Source organism: Stegostoma tigrinum, chromosome 9 (assembly GCF_030684315.1).
Source record: "Stegostoma tigrinum isolate sSteTig4 chromosome 9, sSteTig4.hap1, whole genome shotgun sequence".
In the NCBI taxonomy this organism is placed as follows: Eukaryota; Metazoa; Chordata; class Chondrichthyes; order Orectolobiformes; family Stegostomatidae; genus Stegostoma; species Stegostoma tigrinum.
This window is the reverse complement of record NC_081362.1, coordinates 58,878,565-58,901,809: the sequence shown is the minus strand read 5'-3', so window position 1 is coordinate 58,901,809 and position 23,245 is coordinate 58,878,565. Positions and strand designations below refer to the sequence as shown.

Genomic DNA, 23,245 nt, shown 5'->3' with positions numbered 1-23,245 from the left:
TGTGCATCGAGGAAGCAAATAAATACTTTTGAAAATAATAGTTTCAAAAATAATAATAGCTGGAAGAGCATCATTTAGTTTGTGACTGCTATTGTAATCTGCAGTCATCTCAAACCCATGTGTAAAAACATGCATACTCCTTTCGGATTTGTAAACAAAATTGTTTCAGAACAGCAAAAGGAGATAAATGAAACAGAGGTACTGCCCCATTGGTGCTTCATTATATTGTGACGATCTGTTTTGTTACAGAGCACTAATATGTGGGATTGTTTCTTAATTTCTCCCAAGTAGAGAGTTCCTCTCTATGGCTATATTGTTGGGAAGGTTATGTGTCAAATGACCTGTGTCTTTTAAAAAGGAATACAGGATAATCAGGGTTCATATTGCAGGGTTCTGAAGAAATCACGACGAGGTTCAAGTTGAATCTAACAGTACAAGTGCATGCATGACCTGATCAAGCTAACTAAATAACTAAGTATTATAATTCTTTAATGCACTACTTTTCATGGCTAAGGTGGATCTGCACCTGCTTAACCTACATGAGAAAGGATTAACTACCAATGCAGAACACTGTTAAAGTGAGTCAGCACATTTCTGGCAAGGCACATTGACCTGGCTAGAGATTCTTGCAAATGAGGATATTAAGGTGTTAAAGGCAATCTTGCTTTGTTTAAATGGGAGTCAGCAGTTCTAAACCAGCTGCTCTAATTCCCTTTTAACAGTCAGATCATTTACAAAGTTAGGACAGTCAGATCATATCCTCAGTATTCCCACTTTGGCAAATGCAGATTTAAATTGCATTTTTAACTAATTTGTTCTGTTTAGAAGTCCAGTTTTAACTGCAAATTTTATGTATTCCGCATGCATATTTCAAGCTACGTACATATTGAAATCTGAGTTTAGCATTTGTATGTTTAATGGATTATGTAAAGTTAACATACTTAAAAATAACAGTATTTGGATTTTAAACATTCTGAGCACAGTTGTTAACTGGTCATATTTAACGTTTTGTCATTGACCATTTACCATTCCCTATATAAATCTCTTCCTAGTGAATGTGTTACCATGATTTGATATGCATTCAGATCTAAAAATAGTTAAAATAGATGGCTGTTGGTAATACTGAATATTAGCTTTATAATGACCATTTGGGTCACAAAGGAAGAAAGTTACGCATTACAGCCTCAGTGCGAGTGTTGAGCATGTAACCTTGGCTGACATTTCAATACAGCACTTTTGTCGGATTTGCCACTTTTAATATATGGCAGTAAATGCCATATGCCTACTCAGATGTGTGCTGTTGACTTATTTGAAGAAGTGCGGTGTTATTTTCCCAGAGTTTTGCACAAGGCCTCTCTCTCTTTCAACCATCACCAACAAAACAAGTTGTCTAGTCACTTATTTCATTGATTATTGTGGAACTTTTGTGTGTACAAGTTGGCTACCTCATTTGTCTACTGACAAACAGAGACCATAGAATGAATTTTCCTGGCCTTGAGGACGGATGGTGGGCTTGGAAACAAGAAACTGGGGAAATAGATGGGAGGTGTATTTTGACAAATCCCTGGTACATTCCTGTCAGTGGAGAATTTCCCTGAGAGTGGGCTGGAATTACAATGGGGTCCTCAATCTGCAGTGAATGAAATTGTTTAAGGCCGCAGCTAGTGGCGATTTTGCTGCCACACTGCATTTTTTGGCAACAGATGTCCTACACTGCCACTCGTATTGTGTCCAAAGGTTATGAGTGTAATTAAGGTAGATGGCCATCAGAGTCGAAGGCACCACGACCCATTGATTGGGCTGTCAGCATGAATAGCCAGACCATCGGGGCAAGTTTTCCCTCCATTCTGAGAGATCGAATGCTGTCAGTGACTCCAGGCCTAGAGCTCCATTTGGACACTGTCAGGCTGTTGAAGCTCACTGAAAATTCCACACCCACAGTTTGGCTTTGAAGGATTCTGAAAGCCAGGATGATGCTACATGAATGCCAGGTTGTTCAATTTTTCTTTCTATTATTAGGATATGTCTGCAAAGTAAAGATGGTGTTCTTGGAAGTATTCATATCTTGCAAACACTTTTACAAACACACACTTTTTTTTTACATTTTGTATCCCTGGCATTTACCCCCACTTAAAGAACATCTTAGTATTTACTTTAACGGTGATATCACTGCAGGAACGTGGATTATCTCATTTGGTAGCATGGAAGTTGTTTATGCACAATAAGAATATGATCACAAGTAAGAGCCAGTAACACATCAGGTAATTAAACACAAGTCCCTTGCTCACTCAGCAACAGTTCACCAATATCACTGAAAAGAATAATTACTTCGTTGCAGAGTTGCTTTTGTTTTCAGAGATTTCAACTCTGTTTCCTTCAACATTATGCATTTCCCCTTGCCACCTCAAGTTTCCTTGGATGCACACATCTTTTTGTATTCCTTACATTTCACCCTGAATGAGTCAATCTTAATAAAAGAACAGGTATAGTCAGAAATACACCCACACATATTTGCATTTAAATGGTGGCTTTCACAACTTCAGCCAATGAACTCCCTTGTATAATTATACTGATCTTTGTTACATAGGAAGTAAGCCAATATGCATGCAGAAAGGCCTACCAATTCCACTGAGGTAACAACCAAGTCATCTGTTTTCCTGACGTTGTTGAGCGAAGCTGTGCGGGCAGATTGGGCCTTAATTTAATGTTACTTCAAAAAGATATCACCCCCCCCCCCCCCCCCCCCCAACAGTACTCCATCAGGCCTGCACTATTTTGAACCAAAAAGTTTCTGCACCCAAGATGTATGAGCAAACTGAAACAATGGAACATGAAAAAGTTTGCTACATTTGCTATGTTGTTAGCATACCCATGCCATTCCATGTCAAAAAATAAATAGATATCTCCAGAAGTAACACCGTAGATATTTAATGGAAAAGTATATCGTAGTACTTAAAGACCCTAAGAAAATGGATTATGGGCATGAATAGTCCTTATGTAATTGTATACAGGTCGTGTAGTAAGCCCCTGCAAATAAACCACAATTACAGCATTAAAGTATTGCCTAGTCTACCAGTTTATTTTATTTGGAGAATATGGAGAGCCTACTGAACTTATCTTCAATACTGCAAGAATTTTTAATTTCTATTTAGACAACTTTTTTAAAAAATAGCCTCATGTCAGGACATGCAATTATTTTTTATCTTTTAAAAGCAAAGAGGGATATGAACTCAAGCAGATGGAGCTAATGATATACCACTTGCTTCACACCATTCAATGTTGCTTTTTGACAAGACTCTTATTTATAAAAACACAGATCTGAAATTAGAGCAGCCTAGCTACTGATGATGGCCTTTATAAACGGTAACAAACACAGCTGGCTTGACACTATTTTGCCAAGATAGCTAGAACGTGGCGGGTGAAAAAAAAATTTTCATTAGAGAAGCATTTTGTCTGCGTAGCGGCAAGAAATGCTTTTCTGAGGCTGCTTAGTCAGGGATATCAGCCTGTTGGCAGGGAATGATTGCCAGACTAAAAACAAGGTATTATTGCACATTTTTCCCTCTTATTAGTTTGATTACATTTGCAAATCAAATCAATCCATCAGTCGTGATCAGCTGTGTTCAGAATTCAAGGAATGGTAATCTTCTTCTAATAAGATGCAAATGTGTCACATCGGTAAGTAACCAATAAATCATTGGTGTGTCATTGGCAATCATTAAATATCAGAATGAACAGTCAATTTTTAGTATTTTCAATTTGCGATATGCCTCTGGAATATAAAGATAGATGGACGTAATTACACAAACCAAACACTATTTCAGTTCATTCCAGACAGCAAATTTACTGTAAGGAATAACTTGGCTGTCATCACAGTACATTATTCCTCACAGTTCATGCAAAGTTCACAGACAAGCATGAAATGGCCATTTCTTTCCCCAATAACTGTTCAAATGGACCATCCTTTCCATCAGAGAACAAGCAGGCAGGCCTGGCAGGCCTTGGAAATGGAATTGGATACGAGCTGTCTGAGTCCACTAAAGTATTATAACCTCTGCACATCCGCAGATGGGAGCAATGTATCAGGCTAAGCAGAGATTCCAGTGTGAGGGCGAAGAGGAGCTGGCATTTGTGACAAAAGCCCATAGGCTTCTGTATCAGACAAGATTAGATTTGCCAAGCAATGCAGTTTTATCTTGCCGAAGGATATTCCGCTGATGTTTTCTGCCCCAATTGACACTGGTAAAATGCAGTTGATTATTAATAGTTCCTGGTTAGTTCCTGAAACAGACTCCTAACTTTTACAAATGTGTTTTTATTAATGAGAATTTGATTATATGACCAGCTCAGAGGGATACCATTTGGTAAACCACAAAAGTGCTACAATGACCAATTACTCTAATTAGTGAATAAAAATTGAAATAAGTCCATCTGAGATAAAAAGATGGAGATTTCTATATTTATAATCTGCAATCATTTGACCAGACATACTGGATTTCATTGTGAATGGGCTTTTAGGAAGGGCAGTAACTTAACTGCCTATTCCTGCTTACACAACATCACCAATGTTTAAGCTGCACATATTTGATAAATATTAGATGCTTCACTTGTTTGCTGTCTTTCCTGGTTTACTGTTTTTTCTTGTGAAGGTGGAGAGAAATGTTAATGGAATAATCACATATTCCTACCTGCTCTAAAGCATTGTTGCAAAACTAATTGGGTGGAGTATAATAGAGAACTTATTTCTCTGGGATGTCATGTAAATGATCACTTTTGCCCTGGTTGTAAACCTGTATAGAGATATTTTCAGGTTCTTTTTATTTTAGGCACATGATTCTACAAATGTACAGCAAAGTATCTTTAATAAGTACACATGTTTCTAATTATTGGTAAGGCTTCTGCTAACTTTCAAATTCTAAAGTTTTAAAGCATGAATATGTAGAAATGATTTACTGGGGTATATCTGTTCTTTTTGATAAAGGGAGGAAAAAAAACAATAGGAACCAGTGTAGTTTATACAAAGTAAGCCCATTCCTTCATAGCAGTGTTAGATTTTGTGAACGAGGCGCCCCATCTCTCAACACATTTGTTACTGTCACACACTTCGGTCTATAGCATTCTTTTAAAAAATTGCTGAATTAGCTGAAAGTAGCTACAGACTTCAAGAGCAACTCTACTGGGGACTGCTGAGGGAAGAAGAAAGAGTAAAACACAACACACGACAGAGCAGCTAAAAGATAGCTGGAGAGGGATGCCCCAATGCACAGCTGCTGCCTCCAATAGACAGCTCATCCTCTTCTTTTGTCAATCCAAGGCATTGTGGTTGCATTTGTGCAGGGATTTATAGTTTATCTTTATCTATTGCTTCATCTGTAGGTAGCTATTATAGATGCCTGGGCTGGTTATTGTTTGGGGGTGATAGATCTGTCTGTACTTCATCAAAGAAACTGGAGTAGGTAAAAGCCATTGGGTGAAGCTTATGATGAAATACGAGCCATCAGCCTCAGTAATGGCTGTAAAATTTCATAATTACATGTCCTTTATTACATTGCATAATGATCCTGAAGCAGTATGAAACAATTAATTAAGATTTTGAACCATGGCTTTTTTGAAATTAAAAGGTACTCGGTCTGTGAAATGGGAAGTGGCTTTCCTTTAAAGCATGAAGGAGACGGGTGTTCAGGGAATCTGATATATTGAGCCTAGATTTGTAAGATGCACTGAACTAAGGAAAATTCCTCTCAAGCAATCATAAATGAAGTATTTTGTATGAAATGTAGTGTCATAGTACCCCAGATTACACTTGTCACATGTGCCATTTTGCACTGCTGTTTGCCTCATTCAGTGTTTTTGGTGTAGCTGATAAGAAATTGAGTGACTTGTAAATCACAGGCATTTAAAACAAAAAATAACTCGTTGTTTTGTCTTTCTTTCTAAAAACATTATCAGTATCAAAAGTGGAATGCTGACAAAATCATCAAAATGTTTTATTTCCCTTGCTGTCAAGTTGAGCATATTATCTACAAAGAAACCTATGATTCATAACAACGAACTTTGTTTAAAAAAAAGTTTGTGCTTTCATATGCTACAGTATTACAAATGGCAGACTTTAAATGCTATTTTAATATACCACTGCAGAACATTGGAATGTGCAATTCAGTGTTTAATGAATAAAAGCATTGTAGGGTGAAAAGAGTTGTATTTGAGGCAGTTTTTCTAAGTACTAATCAGCAAGGTAACATGTAATTGAAAGTGAACAAATTTAAAGATTGTCACTCATTTGGGTATGGCATAGGCTGGATTTACTGTTGTTGAGGTTTGGATTTTCCCTATGTGTATATTCATTGTCTATTCCGAAAGTAAAGCTAGCAGTGACAGGAGAGAGGTCAGGCGATCTGATTGGATAATGCAGATTAGAATGATGAATAAAATGGTCAGCATTTGTTAACATTATTTCTTCCCTGGTTAATTAGAAAATGTTAATTTACCTACCTATTTTAGCAGGGTAACCACTATAATTTGATGCAGTTATGGGTTATAATGGATGACCTATCAGATGCTCTTATTTAATAGAACAATATAGAAAGAGACCATTCAGCCCAAATTATTGGCACCAGCTCTTTTGAAGAGGGTTTCAAATACTATCTCTCTTCTGCTGTTTAACATGACTTAGCATTTTTCCTTTCTCAAGTATATTTGCAAGAATTGAGATGTTTTATATAAAAACTATGTCAAAATGCCTATGGGTATTGCAGGCTTCTAGCAGACATTATGTGGACATTAAATTATTACAAAAGAAGCACACAAATAAAATGCAGCAATGATTGTTGCTTACCCTTCAACATTAGTGTAATACCAAGGTTGTTGCTACTCTCTGATATGTAATTTATTATCTTTTTAATTTTTATACAGGAAAGAGTATGTAATGATAAATTCTATAATTAAGGCATTACACCAGAAAATAGAAATCCTGTTAAGAGAGGATTATGCTTTTGAGCTGGTGTGGTTAACCAATACTGAACTAACTAATAACCAAAGTGGGAGGGTGAGGAATATTCATTAATGTCTTGCTGTTATTGCGTTGTGTGTAACTTCATAGAAAAGATGAGGAAGGAGTCAGCATCTCCTAAACAGCTTGCACCAGGGGTTGAAGGAAAAATCACGCAGTTTTGAGGTAACGAGCTAGAACGCTTCACTAGTGCAGAGTTATCTGATTCCATTAAAGTCATTACTGGCAGAATGCACAGGTGCCCCCTGCCCCTACCTCCCCACCCGCTTTTGCCATCACCAGCTATTGCTTGCATATTTCTATGTGGCTGGCGGCCGGTTTGGACTAATGGTGTAATTCTTACAAAAAATCCGGGTGTTGTTCGCTCTGATCACTTGTCATTCCTTAATGGAAACAAAATAGTCCTCCCAGTAAGAAGCCCAATGTCATTTCACTACCCCATGCTGTCCTAGCAATCGTCAAATGACAGAGTGATTCTCAGTAGGAGTAATTAAAATGTAAATATTGATATTTTATTATTTGAAATTACTTTCCAGTACAGCATTTAATGTTGCTCCATCTGTGCAGCTCTGTTTAGTGGTCACTTAAGTGCAGCTCTGGGACATGAAGCAGCAGTTCAATCCTGTCATGTCAAAATGCTTGTTCCTGCTTAATTTTGATATCTAATTAAGTGGAAAAGTACAGTCCATACTGTAATCCAGGCATCTTAAACAGCTGCTTGGGTATATTTAGAATTAATCTGGGCTATGAATTGTCTTAATGTATGCAATTAAGAGTCTGCGCATTCCTAATTAGGTGTATTAGAATCATGCAGCTTACCATCCTGGTATAGACTTTGGGATGTCTGCCTCGAGAGCAAATGATAACGCTACTAAATGGATTGTGATAAACACGGCAGTGTTAATGCATTTTTTTCATCTAGCATTGCTGCCGCATAGAGTTTCATCCCTTGTTTCAGCGAGATGAAAGCAGCCTCTGATAAAAGCTGAAACCACTTCAGTCTGCTCAATGGCTCCAGTCTATATATCAGAATGTCTCTGTTACACAAACTCAGGGGATTAGGTGTTAAAATTGTCTATTTTTCACCATATTCACTGGCTTTTAGGAAACAGAATTATTCAATACTTATTGAACATTGGAAAAATATTTAAATGTAGACAGAAATAAAACTGCTTTGGAATTCACCTTATATGTTTTTGTTTGCTGAATGCTCAGTGTAGTTTGGATTAAGGATTTAAACAGATGTTTCCAAATCTGTGTGCATGTATTACTATTATTACAGATAAATTCCTATTCATATGTAGTGCAGTACATTGTGTGACCAGGCTCCTGTTTTGCTTCATTACAAACGTGAGGGAACTTTTTTTCTCTCTCTTTTCTTTTATCTGTTGTGTTATTGAACATTATAGACAGTAGATCACTTTTCAAATGTAGTTAGTTCAAAGTGATTGAACAAAAATGCTAACGAAACCCATACAGTCTGGTTAGCTGAACTGATGCTGTGCAATTACATATTTTTCTTTTACTCTACTTTCTACTCAACTATTATGATGTGTTTTGTAAAGACCTCATGCAGTAGTTGGGTTTGGTAACTCCACATATTCCAATGTTTCAATTTGGTAAGTTGCGGGGGTGGGGTGAAGAGGAAAACTGCAGCAAAAAATCCATTATACACCGAAATACTTCAACATTACATTCTGAGATTTCTTTGGATATCAAGTTCTCTTTAAGTTAAAGCTACTTTGTTTCAAAATAGCATGATCAAGTTTTAGAATATTGGGTCACTGAATTACTTCATGGCGATATCATGTTAGTGCTTCAAGATATTTTTATTTTTTGTGAATTCTCAGGAATTACCACTGCAATGCAGGAGTCCATCAAAATTGATGACCTGGGATTTGGATTAGAAATATTTACTCTTCCATCATGCATGATCATTTCTGAGACAAAGATATAGCAAAATCAACTTCCAGAATATTAGTGACTACTAATTTATGTTAGACTGGTGCATGCTTTGTGAAAAAGCATTTGGAGAGAGCGAAATACACTACCTAGTTATCATGGCAAGCTCATCATGTGCAAGAAATGCATTGCTGGGTTTTTCCACGATTGGATCAAAACTTAAATTTGTAAGACATACTTTTTATGAAGATGGTATCTATTTATAACAGTAGAAAATGCATGTGATGGATTATGGGGAGAATCCGCATCCTGAAATATATCCCATTAATATTGCACTTCAATTTGCTAAATTACCTGAGTCACAGAAAAAAAGAAGTTATTTTGTTGGGAGAAAGTATGTTTTTGAATTGGAGTACATTGTAATAGATATAACAGAAGTCCAGGTGAAGCCAAAGAACATTAAAAAAACTTATATGCCCCAAACTCTTCTCCCTCTCCAGGTAAATTTAAATTTGAGTATATTGAATAAGAAATCTCCATCATTAGCACCATTTTTTGGGTGCTACAAGTGCCTTCACAGTGATGATTGTGTAATATATGCCCAATTGTTGCAGACATTAGTTTACGTGTAGTGAAAATTCCCTAACATGTTTGGGACAGGTTGATCATAATATCAATGAATAAGCTATGCAGATTTGACAACAGGAGGACCACAGAGTAAATTTTCTAGCCAATGTTATCTTTTAAACATAAAGACCTGAGCATGCATACAACAGGCAGAAGGAGATTCCTCCACCCCTCCACCCCCACCACATTATTTGAAGTGATCATCAACTACTTATTAGTTACTGGTTGATTTCTTTTCACCATTGCCATGATTCCATGAATTTTTCTTCCTCTGCAGTTCTCTTAAATTGCAGAAATCTGTAGGAAGTTATGTACAAGATGCTAAGGGACTTTTTGCTGGGTATACATGGGTGAACATGGGCATACATATGCTAATAGACATTCCCTTATGATACTGTATAATGTGGAGAATGAGAAGAGGGAACACAGAGCAAGCCAAGCTTTCTGAAGAAGTAGGAGGTAGAAAACACTTCAGGAATGACACCAGGTTGTTCAGGGAGTTATTCTCCCAACTGAACCATAGCAAGCAACAATGTGAGTCTTCTGCATTTCATTAACGACATACTGAAATAGGCCACTTGCTGGGCCCACATTTCAATCTCAGAACAGGCAAGAACCACATTTTCAGAGGCTGAGGATGATCTTGCCAATTAACTTTCATGTTATCTGATGTCTTCCACACTAGAGTTTGAGACTTTTGCAGAATTTATCAATTTGCAATCCTCTGTCACTGTAGAGAGACCTAACCACATGTCACTCCCTATTACCAGAGATGAGGATGTAATGTTGCTATGATTGCAGACTTCTCTATGATCCAGAGTCCTCTTGTCTGCATGCACATCACGTTATGGGGCAACCACATATCAACTCTGTCCTATACCAGAATCAAAAGGACCTACTCATTCAAAGTCCATCTTTCATGTGACCATAGGCAGCAATTTTTTGAAGATCAAGGTGTGAATCCTTGGCAACTGTAACAAAGCTTTCATTCTGTGCCAGTCCACTGAATCAGATGCTATTGAGTCACTGCAGCAAATCAAACATTGACTGGTAGATGACCAGGTCTATTTATTAATAGCACAGCTGAGGATGCAGGTTCACAATCTCTGCACACACGCAGCATACATACAATGAAAGCCATTCTGTTACTCAAATGTGATAGAGCACTCCATTGATATGCCGGAAACAACATTTGGACTACTAGACCACTCTGGAGGAACCCTTCACTATTGAATTTGCTTTATAATCGCGTACCAACATGAGTACAGTGAAAAGTTTACAAGTCACCACTCACGGTGCCCTTTTAGGTACAAAGGTACCCAGGTACAAAATGTTAGGGAAACAAAGTTAGAAAGTTAAACGTTATATTTTTTAGTAATAAGATGTGGAAATACTAAAAAAGCACCGTTAACAGTTCGACAACAGTATTTAGTCAAATGGATCTCAATTATTTTGGTGATTTGCTGCATCCCGTCATGATGCTCCATGCCATCAACAGCACAGTGAGTACCTGGGAAGCAGCAGGGGCAGGAGAGGGAACAAGAGGAGGAGGAAAAGGCAGAGGACGTATGAAGGCATCCCAGACTTCCCTCTCCTCAGTTTGCTGAGGAAGAACTTGTCCAAGAGTGGTATCATTAATCACACCCCAATCTCCCATTCACTGCCACTTCTTTGCTTTGTCTTCCTTCTGTCACTGATTATAGCAAAATCTATTTGGCCAACATGCAATACCACAAAATAAACATTCCAAAGCAAGCTTCTAAATAAAATCATCTTTTATTGCATACAAGAGGCAATGCATCATCCTTGTGCATTCCTTCAGTGCCTGATGTGCTTGTGCCTTTGCTTGTCCTTGACATTTACATAGTGCTATCCCGGTGACTACAACATAGTTGATGGAAGAATTTTCAGTAGAGCAAACTACATGTGATCTTGAAAGATGACCTGACACAGTTCTGGACTTCAGAGGTCCAGCTCTGGATTGTACCTTCTCATCTTGATGTCAGCAGTTGGAGCTAGCTAGCAGAGAGGTGGACGCTGATGGAGTAACTGGAATGGGCAGCGATTAGGAAAGGGTGCATACAAATTACTGTTTTCCTGAGTGGGGAAAGCCAGTTTGAGTTCCATGTGATCATTGCTATTCTTTTGGAAGAGCATCTCAGCGATCCCGGTAATCGTTTGGAGAAAAGATTGCTGGGCTGCAAAGGCAAACTGCAAAAACCTTTCTGCACTGTAATCCACAGACATGATGGTTAAGCTTGCATGACAGAGAAAGTGCAGCCTTGAATGATGGCAGTGTGAGATCCTATCGCAGCTCTCATACATTGAATGACTGCTGCATTGCCTTCAGACACTACCGTAAAAGCAGCAAGCCCTGGATATACTCAGCCAGTCAGACAGCATCTGTGAAATGAAAACCCAAGTTAATGCTTCAGGCCACTAACTGATTATTTGTTAGAATTAGAGTGGTGACAGGTTTTTAGCAAATACAGGGTCCAGGAGACTAGGGTGTCTTGTTTGATTGGCTGGAAACAGAAGATCTTAAAAAAACAAATGGTAGGATAGCACAAAGCAAAAGGAGATTGTAAGGGCTTAAATAAAGAGAGACAGACCTGGAAGAAATGTAAGCATTCCAGAGTCGTCACCCATAGCTGCTACCTGAAAATAAACCAAAATCATTGAATTTGGTGTTGAATATGGAAGGCCATAACTTGCCTAATTGAATGGTGAGATGCAGATCTTGAAGTTTCAGTTAAGGTTCTTTGAAACAGTGGAGGAGGCCAAGAATGGGAAAGCTAAGACTGTGAATGAAGCAGAGATTAAAAATGAAGAGCAACTGGAAACTTGGGATGCACTTGTGGACTGAAAAGAGGGGTCCTACAAAACATTCATCCCATCAGTGTTTAAATCAATCTTTCATCTGGAAGGATAGATTTGGGCCTTGGCTGTGGGAGTAAGGTTGAAAATGGCTTAGGGGTGAATGAGGAGTGGAAGAATGTGTTGCAGTGGAAGTGGCTCATCCAAAATTCTGAAAGGGAAGAGGAGAGGAAGATTGTTTTGTGATTGTCACAGTGGAGGTGGATGAAGTGGTAAATCCTGATGTGTTGAATATGGTGGCTAACAACATGGAAGGTGAGGACAAAGGGAAATCTGTTGTGATTCTGGGTGGGAGGAGAAACAGCCAGCCTGAAGAAAGTCAGCCAGATTGGATCCGGTTAGCCTGTAATCAGGAAGGAAACAGGGCTCCCAGGCTGTCCTGGGAGGGCGGGGGAGAGGTAAGGTGTACAGGGATTTGACATTAATGATGAAAGAGAGATGCCAATGCCCAAGAAATTGGAAATATCTAAATTGGTGGAAAGTAGTGGAAGCATTGCGTTCATAAGTGGGGAAAGACTGGATAGGGGAGAAAAAAAATAGAAAAATAGAGTCGAGAATTTGAAGAAATCAATTCTGTGGATCATGAGAATACTGAAATGGTGGATCTGTCAGGGCAGACCTGTTGGTAGATCTTGAGGAGGAGGTATAGTCAAGCTGATCAGTGTAGCAGAACTTAAGGTTGAAGTTTTCAAAGGGACTACATCTCGACAACCGTAGCATGCTAAAGAAGTATCACTGACCGTTTTACCCTGTACCATGAATCTCCTGTAAGCTTAAGGAGCACTGTGTCATCTTTCAATTAGGCACTTTAGTCATCAGACTCAACGCTGATTTCCACAGGGTTTGGATCATTAATCCCTCAGTTATTTTTCAGATGGCACTTCTTGGTGATACTGCTGTGACTGTCAATGCTTTGTAGGACTCTTCTTGTCAGTCCCCAAGTTTCCAGTTGCTCTTCATTTTTAATCTCTGCTTCATTCACAGTCTTAGCTTTTCCATTCTTGGCTTCCTCCACTGTTTCAAAGAACCTTAACTGATACATCAAGATTTGCATCTCACCATTTTAGACTTCTGTTTCTTTGATTGTTCCATAGCTATCTGTTCCATCATTCCTTTGGTTGTTTAATCTCTCCTATGATCCACCCGACCACAGATCTTACCATTTCTTACCCCAGTTCCCAATTCTTTACCATTGTACTTGCTTGAAACTTGTTATATCTCAAGCTTATTCCATTACTGAGCAAAGGTCATTGACCTCCAAGCTCTGTGCAAAGCTGTGAGCCAGAATGGTGCGGGATTTTGTTAAGATCCTTCACATCAGCTGCAGGCTTTCTTTCAGGTTTCCTAAATACACTAAGCATTCTCCTAAATGCTACCCCATCAAAGCCCTCAACTAAGAATGCTACAGTCCTGAGTTCCCTCTCTGCAACTTCATCCACTGGCAAGCAAAAATATTTTAGCAACCTGGTCAAAGATGCTAATACATTGAATTCAGGTCTTCTGATTCAGAGGTAGTGACACTACCACTGCACCACAAAGAGCCCAGTTGTTTATACTTATCTGCCCTTGCTGCAGGCCATTCGTGCCCATTGTCTCAGTACATGCAGATTCCAACTCTAGTCCATCTGCTAGGGTAAAGGCGGAGTCCATATCTGCACAGGGGGCTGTGTGTGAATTTAAATGATGCTGTCATAGCTTCATCACCAAGCTGCTTCTTGCTGGTCCATCATTTTCTGGCCAAATTGCAATTCTTGGATACTGGAAAGTATAAGATACATAGGAAAAGAAAAAAGCAATGAGAATAAGTTTGTGGTATTGAGAGTCAGGAAGGGTAGCAGAAGGTGAGAGTTGCATGTTTATATTAAATGTGACTTGTAAATCCAAAGAGATTAGGGGATAAGGTGGAAATGAGTTATGAGAATCCCATTAACCCACCTCCTTCACCAATGCAGTCTGAAAATCTTGGAGCTTCACTCCCCCTATTTGGTAGCATTCCTTATTTTTTTTCAATGTTTTGTTTTAACCCATTATTCTCAGTGCCTACTCCAGCCATATCCCATCATTGCTTTAAAAGAGTTGCAGCTGAACTTTAAGCGGTGCTTGTCATCCATGACAGTGCCACCCTGATGGGGTGTCCAGCCAAAGAACAGCACAGTTAGTGATGGCCTCACCAACAAATGAGCAGATAACATGACACTGCTGTGCTGCCTGCTGTCTGCGGTTCACCACACATCGCAATCCCCATAAAAGCAGAAAAGAACTTCAGATGTTGGGGGAAAAAAGCAACAAAAACAGAATTTGCTAGAAAAGCACACCAGGGAGCATCTGAGGAAGGGTCACCAATTTGAAATGTTAACTCTGATTTTTTTTTTCTTCACAGATGCTCCAGACCTGCTGAGCTTTTCCAGCAACCTCTGTTTTTGATCACAATGCCTGCTTTCAGGGGTTTACCAGTTTATCCCCTGTCATGTTGTGCAAGAGGAAAGACAGTATATGGGGGACTAGCTTAGGTAAACTTTTTAATCTCCCCGTGTCACAAACATTATGTTTCATAGCTATTCTACTCGATTGGCGAATAGCCCGAATGATCAAGCAGCCAGCCTGCTGATAAATAGACAAACAGTGCTGTTGTTCCAAATTATCAGTTGAATTGTACCGTTATCCTATCTTAAAGCTAATTTAATTAAAACAAAATGTGTTTACCTTTTTCTAAAATAGATGTGCCTTTTAACACTGTTACTTGCATATATATTTTGCCCTTCAGACACTGAAATGCTTACACTTATTCGGCCGACTGATGTACATCACTTCACCTTTCCGAAAGTGCTAGACAAGTGCTGCTAGCATTAGCATCGCTGCTGAGGCCAGCAGCAGAACTGGGGAGACTTTGGAGTTTCCACACACGTAAATGTCAATACAGTGCCTTCTCCATCATCAGCACTAAATTCACTTTGATGCCTCTTTTCTTCTCTTTATTGATCCCTTCATGAGAACGTAGATTTGTATCTGTTAATTAATGCATCCTGAAACAGCGTTTGTATTAATCAGTCAGATAAGAAAAATTGGATGCCTGCGCCCACATGACAACCGTAAAAGTGCTGTCCTGATAAAATCATTGATAGGCCTCAATAAAAAAAAGTTCCTCCTTCCACTCAATAAACTAATCATCCTGCTTTTAATTATTAGACTGAAGATGTGTGTAGATTGGGAATGTGTAAATCTAATTATTTACCAACAGCACTGTCTAGGTAGGGGGAGAAAAGGCTTCATCATAGAGAGCTGCTGCAGGCTATGCATCTGGTATTTCTTTTGGGTGGGTTGAGTACTCAGGGTGTATAACCAACAAATTAGCCCTTTCTCATATCCCATTAAATCAGATGTGAAGCAGTAATTTTATTCGCAGGTTCTGCTCCGATTATAAAATATTTCTCAGAATCTTTCAGAATTTGAAAAGTGAATGCCTCAATATTACCAAACAACGTGGCAGCAAACCATCACGACGCTTGCAGTGTTATCATGTTATGTCTGAAGACCTTATGGTGCAGATTTCAGATAAAGTTACTGTAGGAAAAATCAGAATCATTTGAGCTGAATTTTCAGGGAATACAAATGTGCTGAGAATTCCAAAACACCATCCTCACTCGTGTGGTGAATGGTGTTGGCAGCCACATTGCTGAATGGAGGAAATTGCTGCCAGATGTATACAGAAAGGGCAGGTTATGGCGTTACCCAGAATGCAATGCTGATTTGCCCCCAAACCTGCTATTTTGGATTTCAACACTTTGGTAGTTCCTCCATAATCTCACATGGAACCTGCAGTTGTTTACAGAAAGACAACCAATAGTGCTCGCCAAAGGAATAATCGACTACTTCCAGGTTAGTTGCTGGTTAATTTATTCTGACTTTTGCTTGTTCAGTGCTTTCTATTATGTTTGGTCACATTTCAAGGCTTTTGCACAAACCCAGTTGCTTCTAGGCATGGATGCACTAGTATACATTCCATTCGTCACACAACATGACCAGGAGAATGAACTGAGACTAGGCAGAGCAGGACAGACTTCTGGAAGAAGGAAGAGGAGAGGGAGAAGGGCTAAGAGCAGGATACCCTGTCCAGACAATGTACTGAAGCAGCATTTCTCCTACTGAACCTCAGCAAGAAGAAATATGAAAGGAATCTGCACTTCACTAAGTTGGCCTCACTGAAATATGCTACCTGTTGCACTCCCAACTGAAGTCACAGAGCAAAGCAAGACTACATTGAGATTGGCTATGAAGATAGCTGCACAGATGAATTTATAAAAACTTGGCTCCTCCCGGGCTAGACCTGGAGATGTTTGCAACATCCCAGAGTTTATTATCCACAGTTGCATTATGCACAGTTGAGGTTCTAATCCATGAAAGCTAATTGTAGTTCATTCTGTTTTACCAAAGAGCATTAGATGGAATGAGTTGATGGCTTTGCAAGGCTTGAAAGCTTCCTCTAATATGGGGTGCTAATGCCTTTCAGGAATTGTATGTCAATTCTACACTATACCAAATCTGGGAGGGATTCTACTCCCTCACTGTTTGGCTGGTTTACGATTATAGGCAGCAAAGTATACAGGTCAGTACCAAGTTTTCCGAAGGTAACGTCAGTGCGTTCAGTCTGCACCACTACATGGGTTTTATACTAATGCAATGTCTGATGACTCTGAGTAATTCACACACGCGTGGCCAACATTCATACAATGGAATCAGAGCTGCCACATGAAATATGATGAAACGGACAATTGGAATGCTGCAACAATACTCTGCTGCCTGCACTGCTCAGGAGAAGTCCTTTGCTCCCAAGCATGTCGAAGTTTATGGTGGACCTCTGCATGTTGCACAAACTCGCCACCACAAAGGCAAAGTCTTTATTGCCACCAGAAATTTGTTAAGCCACTAAGGAGCAAGGGCATTGTAAGTGAGAGAGGAGAGGCAATTTAGAAAGTGTCCAAAGCAAGCCCATCTTGAGGTGATACCGGCAAGGACTGGGATAGCATTCATTGCCACCATACTGGTCACGTGCTGTTTCCTGGTCCTAGACTTGAGCACAACAGCACCGAATGTGACCTGCGCACAATGACACCCTCCACCTACTTTTTTCCAGAGCTCCGAACCCTGATTATTGGGTCCTGATACGCACTCTATCTCAGGCTCTAGATACCAGTAAGTATCTAGAATCCCAATGTCCCAGCAATAACCAAAGGTCCTACGCCTTGGATAGAATCTTACAGAGTTTACGAAACCCCCATGTTGGCTTCACCAAAAAGAGACGTTTTCATCTTATGCCACTCAGGCAGTTAAAAGGCCACTGGCAGTATTCTGTTTTGCCATGTAGAGGCCTTGACTGCTTTCAGTGCTACCCCCACCTGGCATCTTCAATTGAGGACGGACCCAAGCACAACTGGTGGGAAGGAGTCAATGTGGGAGAGGGGTGCCAATAGCAATGGCAGGGTCCCCTCCTTCGTGACGCTTGGTTCCTCAGCCAAGCATCAAATCCTTTTGTATGAGGAACTCTGCAATCCTGCCTGGGAGTCAGCAAGCAAACACACTGAGTTAGTGCCATTGGCAGTAGGATAAGATCCTTTAGTAAGCATTAATTGACCGCTTAATGGTCTCATTTGGCAGAGGGCAAAGTCAATGACTGATCCTTGTGCAATGATTTAGTGCCATCTCTTGTGTCTGTTTGCGTGTTTTGGTCCTGCTATGCGTGCTCCCCTAGTGGCTGTAGAATGACTGGTGCAAGGCTGCTGACTTGCAGTGCAGGGGCCTGCAGATAGTATTGGGGAATAACCTCAGCCAGCTCTGGCCCTTGCACTGGATTGTACCATGTTGATATGGATGGCAGTAATCTAGGTTGACTGGATGACCGGTGTCAGGCTGGCACGGTTAAGTGGATGAATGTCACCTTCCTGAAAGGTTCATGCTCCAGGGAAGTTTCTCCACTCCTCCGGGACAACACCTCAACAACTTGTCTCTGAAAGGACAGAACGCTGCATTGCTGTCTTTATCCTGCAAGCCCCTTCCACATACTGCAGTCCACAACTGTGTTTGCATCAAGCTGAATTTATGCTGTTCCCTCTGTAGTGGGATCTATGTGTATCCTTGCTGTCCACTGAGGTGAGTGCGTGATTGAGTGAGGTGAAAATTGTGAGTGTCAGTTATGAATCTGAATAATTGGAGACTGTTAATTGCTTGTGAGTGGTGAATTTACCCATCTTAGACGAGAAGTATAGTTGCCGTTTGAAGATGCATTCACTGAGCCTGGCTAATCTTGTGAGGCCATTGAATTTCTGGTGACAGTACATCCAGATTCTCCAGGCTGATTGTTGACAGTGCCCTTCATAGCGATTTCCTCCCACAAGCCTCTGCGCATGTATCAGGAGGGCTGCCTGGCATACAGGCTATCCCATCTCCTGTGCAGAGCCCAAGAACACTAAAGCCTGCTGTCTCTCATTAGTCAGTGTTTCACAGGTCACTTGCACTTCCAGCAAAACGGCCTGAACCTGTTCCGTCCATAATACCCTTTTAAGCAGCGCAGGCTAGCTTTATGCATTGCTAGCAATCTTCAAGCGATGCCAGACAACCACAATATCGGCTCCCTAGCTGACGTGTCCAGAGGTCTGCGCTAGCTGGTCACTGAAATAATTGGAATGACTAGGCAGCACAAATTTGACATGCTGCCTGCATTGTAATCAGTGAGCCCAGGTTAATTGTTCATTGTGATCCCTATGCAATTTTCAAGGACCTTCCAATTTATTGTAGATGTCAGCATATAAGTAAATCTTCAAAGCCTCAAAATATCACTTCAAAAGTGCAGTTTGACTAATAGAGCGAGTATAAAAGTGAACTATCTGTGTGGGTGTTAGTTGTCACTACCTTTGTTGTTCGCTGTTTGCAGATGTGTCTCAAACACCGGGGTGTCTTCATAACTAAACCTATATCACCTGATTAATCTTTTGAACCTTGTAAAGTACCTGCAAGTAAAGCATCCATTTGTGAATTGAAAAATTTAGGCTGATTACCTCTGTGAATACAGCATGTTATCGCTGAAACAGGGATGGACACAATCGTACATTAAATATAGGCAAGAGAACATACATTTTGGAGTTGTCTTACATATTTTGCGTCACCTTTGTATTCTGTGAACTATGGTGGTCCTCCTTGTACCAGGATTGGAAAACCTGATCTTCTTAGAAATGTGAGATAACAAACTGTGGAGCTGGATGAACACACCAGGCCAAGCAGCATCAGAGGAGCACAAAAGCTGACATTTCGGGCCTAGACCCTTCATCAGATCTTAGAAATGTTGTTCGATAAAGCAAAATAAACAAGTATGTTCAACAATTGTGTTGTTGTTGGCCGTGAGTTAGGCTGTTGACAGTTTGGCTGTAATTTGTTACCTGCTGTCCCTTTACCCACTCCCTTCAAATGTGTGTGAGCATGTGCATGTATACACAACACACACACACACACACACACACACACGCTAATCACCTTTGATTTTATTAAGTGCTTTTTCTCTGGTCTGCCAATTGGCATTTCGTTGCAGACCATTGGCAGGCCAGAAAAAAACCACCTCAAAGGCTGTAAACTATTCTTGTACAGTTAATAAGATGTAGATCTTAACAGTGAGGAGATAATAAATTAGTCCATAGCTGGTATAAACAATAGCCTGAAAGGCATATAATGAGCTGTTTGTCATTAGTGTTCTAGTTAGACAGGGAAGAAGCAAACTGATTCATGTAGCGAAGCCTTTAGTGTGACAGCCTTACCTGAACAGATGCTTTAAAATTCCTCCTCCCCTGGTAAAACAGTACAGATTTGCTATTCTTCTATCACACCAATGTTAACTTTCTCTCACCAATTATAAAAGCAGTGTCATTCGCATATATATTATAGAAAAGAAATTATTTTCTGTGTAAAACCTGTTTGCAGATTGAAAAAGATTGAAATGATTATTTCAATCTCACATTTACCCATTTACATTGAACGTCAAAACCATTGTGTCTAGATACCATTTCACAGACTTCCAACATTGCACAAAGTAGACAAGAAATTGAAACTTTTATCTTGCTGCAAAACGAGAAGCTTCAACTTCTTCTCTCCTTTTAACAATATTTAGCTTCTGTGGTGCCAAGCAATTATTGATCAACATTTCAGTCGAATCATAACGGTCAAAAAATGATACCATTCATTTATGCCACTAGCTTAAACTGAATGATGTTCAGGAGCCATAGTTTTCAGGCTGCAACAGGGTAAATAGGTAGAAATTCACAGTCAAAAAGAATGCTAGTTCACCGCAGTAAGACAGAATGATCCTATAATGACCTCTGCCCTGCAAGAATATAAGAAGTCCTTACTGGCATGTTTGCATCATCAAACAATTAATCAGAGCAGTACAGTAGAGTAATATATATTAAAATTTCATGATATTAATGTGATATTAAATATGTGATAACACTGACAGAACAAAATAAATTTGAAATGTTTGTCATGCTGCAAAATGAGATTGTAGTAAAACCTATAAAGTTTCCTTGGAGCCAAACCATGATTTACAGCATTTAATCAAAGAAATGGCAATCCCTGCTCATTTACTTCTCTCTCCACAAGCATCAGAATCTTTATTTTGATTAACTCAGGATTTCTTACCTTGCCTCCCAACACACCTCCCCCCTACTTGCTACAAAAAAACAATTGCGTCCTTCCCCACCATCCAAACTGAAATCCCTTACAATATTGAGAGCAAATAAGCTATTTGTTCTTGTGGATTTCTGTTTTAGCAGCAAATTGAAGAAATGAAAACCATTTGCTGTATCTCATAATCTTAGGTATAAACATCCACAACATGTGATATTGTAATGCTGTTATGTTCTTTTTTCTCTCTCCTTTCCAGGATTCTCCACATTATCTCTGGCTGATCAGATGAGCCTCCTCCAGAGTGCCTGGATGGAGATTCTGATCTTGGGGATTGTGTACAGGTCGCTGTCTTTTGAGGATGAGCTGGTATATGCCGAAGACTACATCATGGATGAAGACCAGTCAAAGTTAGCTGGGCTTCTTGATTTGAATAACGCCATACTGCAGCTGGTAAAGAAATACAAGAGCATGAAGCTGGAGAAAGAAGAGTTTGTCACCCTGAAAGCTATAGCGCTCGCTAATTCAGGTTGGCAGTTTTGCTTGACTGTATGCAGTTTCAACAAGTCAATGTCTTTCCCAACTTCTCCCCATACCCTTTTAACCCCTTCTATGTTGGCAAACTCATCCATGAAAAGGAAAGGATACCTGTTTTGCTTTAAACATACACTTATTTTGTAGCGGAAAGCCAATACTTGTTTCATGTTTTACGATAAGCCGAAGAATAAATTAAAATCAAAGCAAAAAATTATGGACGCTGGAAACCTGAAATAGTACCAAGGGTGCAGGAGAGACTTAGCAGGCCTGACAGCATATGTGTAAGGAAAACAGAGTTAACATGTTGAGTCACATATGACTCTTCTTCAGAAGTGAGGTACATTACCAAAGGAGAATCATAATGGACTTGAAGCATTAACTCTGTTTCTTTCTCCATAGGTGCTGCCAGACCTGCTGAGCATTTCAAATGCATTCTGTTTCAATTGCCAAAGTATTCATTGTTTGGAAAAAAAACAATTGACAATGTGTATGAAAATGTGATATCAGTAATTACAATTATAGAACATAGAACATAGAAAAGTACAGCACAGTACAGGCCCTTCGGCCCACCATGTTGTGCCGTGGAATAATCCTAATCCAAAAATAAAATAACCTAACCTACATTCCCCTTAATTCACTGCTGTCTATGTGCATGTCCAGCAGTCGCTTAAATGTCACAAATGACTCCGCTTCCACGACTACCACTGGCAAACTATTCCATGCGCTCACAACTCTCTGGGTGAAGAACCTCCCTCTGACGTCTCTTCTATACCTTCCTCCTAACACCTTAAAACTAAATTATGCTGCTATTTTCATGAAGTCAGGCATACTGCACACTGCTTCAATCTTGTGTAACAGCAGTACAACCTGTCTTCAGTGCGTCAAAGTTTTGCTTTCAGCATTTTCACTATAATTAAAAATCTGAAAAGCAAACTTTGTTTCTCATGAATGCATTAACAGCACCAGCACAAAAGGGGTTAACTTTTCCAGTATGCACATTAGCCAGATTTGAATTTAAAGTGCAGAAGCAATTGGGAATGAATCATGAATAAAATCGTTTGTGCTTTGTTGTTCTTTGCCTTCTCCCCAATGCTTTATCGTGGTCTTTAGGCACTTTAACATTTGCATAAAGTTCATGATAGATCACTCTTTAATAACATGCTGATCGTTAGCTACCTGTATGTCAATAACAACTCTGATGTTGTGTACCGTTGACAATCACGCCATGTCCCTCTATTTCCCCCTGCCTTCTTTTGTTTTGACCTAATCTTTGAACTTTATCTTGGTTGCCGGCCAGTAGTTTTCTCTTTAATTACAAGAAGGAAACTGTCAATAAAATCTGTTAAATGGAATGCAATGAGTAGCTGAATGGGAGGACAGCCATTTGTTCAAATTCTACAGCATTCAAGGTATTGACAGTTTGTTTTCTGAGGCCATATGTGCTGATCAATCTCAGGCTGGGCTCAGCCACGCTGAAAAATGAAAAACCAGATTGCTTTTGCTTATTTTCGGATGACAGCTCTTGATTTGGTGGGTCCGAGATGAACCTTCTGCCAAATTGTACCCCAGAGAACCAAAGCGTGACTGTTTTGAAAATTATTTTTTAATTGATTTTGTAATTAACAGTTCATC

The 23,245-nt window shown here is 39.6% G+C and overlaps 1 protein-coding gene across 11 annotated transcripts in view; it reads left to right on the top strand.

The window, feature by feature from the left end:
* The window catches only part of esrrga (estrogen-related receptor gamma a), a 247,058-nt gene that overhangs the window by 219,390 nt on the left and 4,423 nt on the right, over nt 1-23,245 (top strand). For all 11 annotated transcript variants that reach the window (XM_048535444.2, XM_048535439.2, XM_048535445.2 and 8 more), the window contains one exon: nt 21,336-21,605. In XM_048535444.2, the coding sequence (XP_048391401.1) occupies nt 21,336-21,605 (270 nt within the window). The remainder of the gene's footprint in view (nt 1-21,335; nt 21,606-23,245) is intronic.